This window comes from Chrysochloris asiatica, unplaced genomic scaffold (assembly GCF_000296735.1).
Source record: "Chrysochloris asiatica unplaced genomic scaffold, ChrAsi1.0 scaffold00083, whole genome shotgun sequence".
In the NCBI taxonomy this organism is placed as follows: Eukaryota; Metazoa; Chordata; class Mammalia; order Afrosoricida; family Chrysochloridae; genus Chrysochloris; species Chrysochloris asiatica.
Window position 1 is genome coordinate 221837 of NW_006408601.1, and position 7055 is coordinate 228891.

Consider the following 7055-nt stretch of genomic DNA (forward strand, 5'->3'; position numbering starts at 1 on the left):
GTAGCACTTTCCTGACTTCTTCCTTATTTTTCTCAACTCCATTGTAAAGTGTTTTGAAACATTTTATAATCATTTTTCTGAATTCTTTCTCAGGTATTTCCAGGGCCTGCCCTCCTTTCAGAATGGAGTCCAGGTCTACTTCTGGGTCCTTTGTCTCAGATATTTTATCTTTTTTCTGGACATGTGCTGATATGGTCACAGGTGCTGGCTGTGTCCTTGGTATCTAGTAGCTGGTGTTGGTTATTGCCTGGATTTGGTGTTTAATACAGTGTGAATGTAGCTTGGCTATTTGGCAGCAGTTGCTGACTCTTCTCGTGTAGACTAGGGAGACAAAGAGCCCTCCAATAGTAGAAGGGAGGCTTGTAACAGCCAAACAACCGCAGCTGGGTATAAAACGTCAGAATCAAAAGCAAAAACAAGAAAGGGAGAAAGGGGAAAAAGGAGAAAAAAGAGAGATAGAAAAAAGAAAAAGAGAAAGAATAAAACCCAGAAGAAAATAATGCAGGACCAGTGAGATCAAAGCTTAATACAGCAGTCCCAAAGGGTAGGGGTGAGGGGTGAAGAAGAAAGAAAGAAGGAAAGGGAAAAAAATATTACATATATAATAAAATTAGAAGGAAATGATGTAGCACCAGCCAAAACAAGACTCAATACCATATTTTCCACTCACAAAAAAGAGGGAGAGAAAAAAGAAAGAAACCCCCCTCCCAAAAAAGAAAACCAATAATACTACTAGGAAAGTCTGTGGCTTAATGTAGGTATGCCTTTAATATTCTCTCTTTCAGTCACTCTGCCCTCCTCTCCTGGTTGTTAGGCGCTGTCGGGTCAATTGACCTGTAACGGCCCTGTATAGGGTTTCTGAGGAGCAACTGGTGAGCTTGAACCACCAGCCCTGCAGTTCAAGAGGCTCTGTAGTGACGCCCTAGCCCTCCGAGCCACGCTGGGACTCCTGCTAAATTGGTTATAAAAGGGAGACCTAGATAGGGTTCCTGAGGAGCAGCTGACGGAGGTTGAACTACCGATCTTGCAGTTCATAAGGCTCTGTATACCATCTCAACCCTTAGAGTCACTCCAGGGCTCCTGCTAGACCAGCGCAAAAAGCAGACCCAGATAGGTGCACTTCTGCGTCTCAGCCTAGGCTGAGTGCGCAGTGTCCCGAGGATTGGCTCTTGGGCTTGAATCACCGCCATTGCAGTTCAATAAGCTTTGCGGCAGGGTGGGTCCCACAGGGGTTCTGGGAGGCTGGGCAGGGCTCCCGCTTGTTATGGCGTGTGGGTGTGTTCAGAGGGGTGCGGGCATGCTGTCTGAGGTAGAGGGAATAATCCTGTGGGGGAGCCTGGTGGGTCTGGTGGGCGGGGTTGGGTTGCAAGTGATCAGTCAGGCGGTGCGGGGCTTGTGGTGGGTCTCGTAGGCAGGGTGGTGCTCGTGCTGAGGTGCTGCAAGCAGTGCGGGGTGGAGGGGGGGTTTGGGTGGCCCCAGCAGGGCTCTAGCTTGTTATTTCGCGTGGGCGGGGTCAGCGGGGTGTGTACGCGCGCTCCGAAGGTTAGGGCACGCTCTGGTGGGTGATTGAGTTCTGGTCTGGGTCTGGGGAAGGCGGAGGTGTGGGGATGGCGTTAATGGTATGGCTGAGAGGCCACTTGGCTGTAAGGACACTGTCTTTGCCTGATGACGTCAGACAGGCGCCATTTTTTTGTCCCCCCCCCCCTTTTTTTTTTTAAACCCCCCCCCCCCCAAAAAAAAAAAAAAAAAAAAGGGAATAGAAGCAAATACTGTTGTACTGTTGGATGATTTTTTTTTTTTTTTTTTTTGTTCCTCTCCTGTCCCTGTTGCCTGCCCACTCTCTGCCCACTGCAAGCGCTGAAATTACACGTTGGGGCAGATGACCCTCACTTTCTCCTCCCCGTTTTCAATAATTACTGAAAGCCCCGCCCCCCACGCTGACAGGCGTTGGGGCTATGTCACATGCAGACAGCCTTGAGTACAAGCTTAAAAATCTAGGAGTTCCTCAGTTCGGTGATTTTTAAAAAAGGCTAGTTTAAGTTTTTGATGTACTGAGACTTATGGAGGCTGTAATGGTGTGGGTTCACCACAGGAAGGTTTGTTTTCATGAATTACCCTCCCCCGAACCAGGAGCCCCACTCACCTGGGCCTTCTGGCAAACCGGAATTCTTTGTTAGTTCTTTTGCATTTAATCTTAAAATGTGTGGTTAATCACAGTTATTTTGTTTTCTTTTAAAGATAAATAATGTTGATTTACTTTTTCAATTTTAATTTCAGATAGAAAATGCTGCTGAAGAACCTCGAGTCTTATGTATAATACAAGATACTACTAATTCAAAGACAGTGAATGAGCGAATCACTTTAAATTTACCAGCTTCTACTCCAGTCAGAAAGCTCTTTGAAGATGTAGCCAACAAAGTGGGCTACATAAATGGAACCTTTGATTTGGTGTGGGGAAGTGGAATAAGTACTGCTGATATGGTAAACCTCTAGACTTAGCATCTTTTCTTAAGCTGCTAATGATAATATTATATTCATTGTTGTTATTGTTATTAATGATTACATTGAATCCTGGAAGGCTTTCCGATATATTAAGTAAAATCATAACAACAATTATATGAGCCTTTGTGCAATTCAATACTTGGAAGAAGTTACTTTTTTATCCACTCTGGATTAAGCGTTAACTTATAAAGTTTGAAAAATGTCCTTTTGTCAGTTTTTTTTTCCCTTCTCCTATTCGTTTAAGGTAACAATTGTAATGTTAGGTCAATTTGCATTTCTAAATGGATTGTTGTTGTTGTTAAGTGCTTTTGAATCGGTTCCAACCCATAGCGACCCTATATAGGGTTTCCGGGGAGAGGCTGGTTAGCTTGAACCTCCAACCTTATAGTTTAAATCAACTTTTCAGTCTAGCACATTAACCCACAGTGTCACGTATAAAGTCATAAATAAATAATTGATGGATATGAAATCATAAGCAATTTGTGTTCCAAATTTTGGAAAAGAAAAATATATATATATGTTGTAAAAGAAAAAAGTAGAAGGATATCACCCTTCTGTTGTTAACTGAGATATCTCTAGGTGACTTCTATTTGAGGTGTATTATCTGGGTGACTCTTTTTTAAAGGTGTTATTTTTTTCGCTGTATGAACATGAATTCCTTAGACTTTGCCTCTTAAACTCAAAAAGCATTTCAAATGACTACAGTCTTCCCTACTCCCCTCACTTTTCTCAGCAATGTTAGCAAGTATGGGTGAATAGGACAGGGAACATACAAAGTTCTACTTTCCGTCTACCAACTTGAGCGTATCAGAATGACAAGGTTGAAATGCCATACTAGAGAAAATAATTTTAGAATCTTAGATGATTAATTTTCAAATGAATGATTGCTTTCTTCTTCTTATGATCTTATGGATCCTGACTGTAGACATGGTCTTCCTTCTGAAGGTACCTATTTTGTTAAATAATTATTTTGATTGTGTTGAATTTAGTGTATTGCTTATTTGGGAACTTATATTATATTCCTAGGTAAGTTAGATCTAAGTGTACCCTAACTGAATTTTATGAGAATTATTTTTTAAATAGTGTTTATGCCTAGTAAAGGTAAAATGTGTCTGTATTTATACATTACTTGTTTTTTTCTATTATTTCAGTTAATACTTTCTCATAATTGAAGATATTTTGTTTTCTAGGTGCCACTGGATCATACCAGTGATAAGTCTCTTCTTGACGCCAGTTTTGAGCCAGGAAAGAAGAACTTTCTGCATTTGACAGATAAAGATGGTGAACAGCCTCAAATACTGTTGGTAAGCTGTTTAGAAATCCCTGTATTTATACTGGGAATTCTTTTGTGGCACTGTGGGTCAATGCACTGGACTGCAATGTTGATTTGAACTGCAAGGTCGTCAGTTCAAATGTGTAGGAATCAACTCTACGGCACTTAACAACATAATTATACTAGTTGGGAATACAGTTTCCAAAATAAGGAGGAGAGATGTGTTTTGTAATATAGAATATTATGCAGTGTTATTTTATAGTATTTTTTCTCCATTTTATTTTGGCTTGTTAGAAGTGTTATCAACACAGCTACATGGGGAGTCCATAACATTATTTGTGTATGTATTCTGCTGTCACTTTTTACTCAGCCTGTTTTTGGAAATTATGTCATAAAACAGGTTATAATTTCCCAAGGAAATTATATTATCTTTGTGAGGTGCATTCAGAATCAGAGATTTAGCATACGATTTCTTTGATTCTATTCTATTTTACTGGGTTTACAAAGTTGCAATGCTAATACAAGATAAGTTGAAGCAGCAAGTTCTGATAACTTTGTTTTGTTCATTGACTTAATACTTGCTGATATGAGTTAAGGAGTTCTGGTGTGGTGCTCTACGATAAGCCCTGGACCACAAGGTTCATTTGAACACCAAGATCAACGGTTCAAACCCATCAGCTGCTCTTTGGAAACCCTATAAAGGGTCACTATAAGTCAAAACTGACTTGACGGCACTTAGCAACAGCAGCAAGAACGTTGGTCACCGATAAGGGGAAAAACAGCAATGAAGTTGTGAGCTAAGTCTGACCACATTCAATAGACTCCTGTCGACCTGGATTGAGACCTGGTTGGCCAGCAGCATGGCGAGTATGACAAAGGAGTGAACAAATCTTTACAGTGGGGATCATTTCCACCACCTTGGTACATAGGGTCCACAACGATGGTTAGCCAGGTCTCAATCCAGGTTAACAGGAGTCTATTGAATGTGGTTGGATTTAGCTCACTTCATTGTTGTTTTCCACCACTTCCCCTTATCAGTGACCAGTGTGGTCAGCAGCAAGACCACATACCTGCTCATGTATTCCACTTGAATTTCAGTCTTTTCATCCGCCTCACCAGACAGATTGGATACTACTCAGTGGAGATTCTATCTTCCTCCACGCCCTCTGGATCTAGGCACCCTCTTGAAAGCTTGTAAGCCAGTCACTCTTGCCTTTGTAGCCCCTCCATTTAGGGTAGCCAATGTAAAAGTTGCCCATCCTGTCTACTTTGTGTATGGAGGGGGTGGGAATGTGGGTGTTCTTATGCATATGCCCTCTTTTCTTATCAGCTGGATGCTTCACTCTCCACTCTAGTCCTCTCTGGCTATGTCACTGACTCTGGGTGAAAGAGTCCCCAAGTTTTGCCACATTGCTGGCCAACCAGGTCTCCACCCAAGTTCACAGGAGTCTATTGAACGGTTTAGGACTTAGCTTGCAGCTTCATTGCTGTTTTTCCCTTACTTCCCCTTATCGGTGATGAACTTGTTCAGCAATCAGAGCATGTACTCCCATTGAGTCTTAGTCTTGGAAGGGGGTTTGCCCTGAGGGAACCCGACCACTTGGCTTGATATCTTCTGGGCAAGCAACTTGCTTGTTCTTGTAGTAATCAGTCAGACTGCCTATACTGTTTTGTATTTTTCCTAAAGGTCTTTCTTTCAAGAAGTATCTTCTGTTCTTCTAGCCACTCCAGGCAGGTCTGCTTGTCCTTTCAAGTGGAAATTTCCCACCTCAGAAGATTCTGGGTGAGGTTCAGGATTTCACTTATGGACTTTTATATTGCAGAAGCTCCACAGGAAACCTCCTTCACTGGGCACGTTGTAGTTCCATTTTAGGTATTCCAGTCAGCTATAGGCAGAAGACGGACTACAAGCTTTCTATGGTGATGTTTCTGGCTATTTCTTTCTCTCCCCCTCAAGTATCTATTTTATAGTGGTATGCCAGGGAAACCAAGATTCAAAAGACAGCCAAGCATCTTAACACTGTTTCCCCCCTTTTGCCCATTCCAACCATGTCTTAATCCCTGTATCCCAGAGCCCTGTTGTTCTAAGGTTGTGCATACATCATTATTTACCTCTGTCCCACTTAGCCCATGCAAACCTGCCTAAATGTTTTCCATCTGCTTCGTTCTTCCATTCCCCTCCCACTTCTTGTGTATTGTCCCCCTCCCCACCAGCACTCAAACTCTCTTGTGTTTATTCCCTACTCTGTGCTCCACCTTCCCCTCTCTCCCCTCACCCCACTGCCTACATCCCAGTAACCAGCAAAGAATTCCGCCACCCCTTTAGTATGGGTTCTATTTCTTAGTCTTTTACAGTAGTGGTCCTATGCAGTATTTCTCCTTATGTGACTAATTTCACTCAGTATCATGTCCTCAAGGTTCATCCATGGTATTCGGTGGCTTGCAGCTTCCTTGTTACTCTTCAAGGTAGTATAATATTCCATTGTGTGTATGTACCACAGTTTGTTTATCCATTCTTCGCTTGATGGGTGGCCACATAGGCTGTTTCCATCTTTTTGCTATTGTAAATAGTGCTGCTGTGAACATTGGTGTGCATATATCTACTCCTGTTATGGCTCATATTTCTTGTGGGTAAATACCAAGTAGAGGAATTACTGTTTCATAAGGTATTTCTATTTCCAACCTTCTGATGAAGCGCCATATTGCTTTCCAGAGTGGTTGGACCTTTTTGCAATCCCACCAACAATGCAGGAGTATCCCAGTCTCTCCGCATCCCTGCCAGCATTTTTATTTTTTTGATCTTTGCTGCTATTGCTGGTGTGAGATGGTATCTCTCTAATAGTTAGTGGAGTCCTGGTGTGGCGCAGTGGGCTAATGCTTCAGACTGCAAAGTCATTTGAACTGTAATGTTGGTGGTTCAAGCTCACCAGCTGCTCCTTGGAAATCCTGTGCAGGGACACTATGAATCAGAACTGACTCCATAGTACTTAACAATGACTAGTGATCGTGAACATTTCTTCATGTATTTATTGGCTGCCTGTATCTCCTCCTTGGTGAAGTGTCTGTTCATGTCCTGTGTCCATTTTTTTAATAGAGTTATTTGTCTTTTTCTTGTAGAGGTGTTGTGGTTTCCTATATATTTTAAGAAATGAGTCCCTTGTATGATGTGTCATTGCAAACGAATTTTTCCCATTCTGTGGGTTCCCTTTTTACTCTTCTGGTGAAGTCTTTTGATGCACATAAGTTTTTAATTTTTAGTATGTCCCACTCATCTATTTTG

At 42.0% G+C, this 7055-nt stretch overlaps 1 protein-coding gene across 1 annotated transcript in view; it reads left to right on the plus strand.

The window, feature by feature from the left end:
- The window catches only part of USP47 (ubiquitin specific peptidase 47), a 190352-nt gene that overhangs the window by 52662 nt on the left and 130635 nt on the right, over window positions 1–7055 (plus strand). The window contains exons 3-4 of the mRNA XM_006865822.1: window positions 2278–2481; window positions 3693–3806. Coding sequence (XP_006865884.1) covers window positions 2278–2481; window positions 3693–3806 — 318 coding nt within the window. The remainder of the gene's footprint in view (window positions 1–2277; window positions 2482–3692; window positions 3807–7055) is intronic.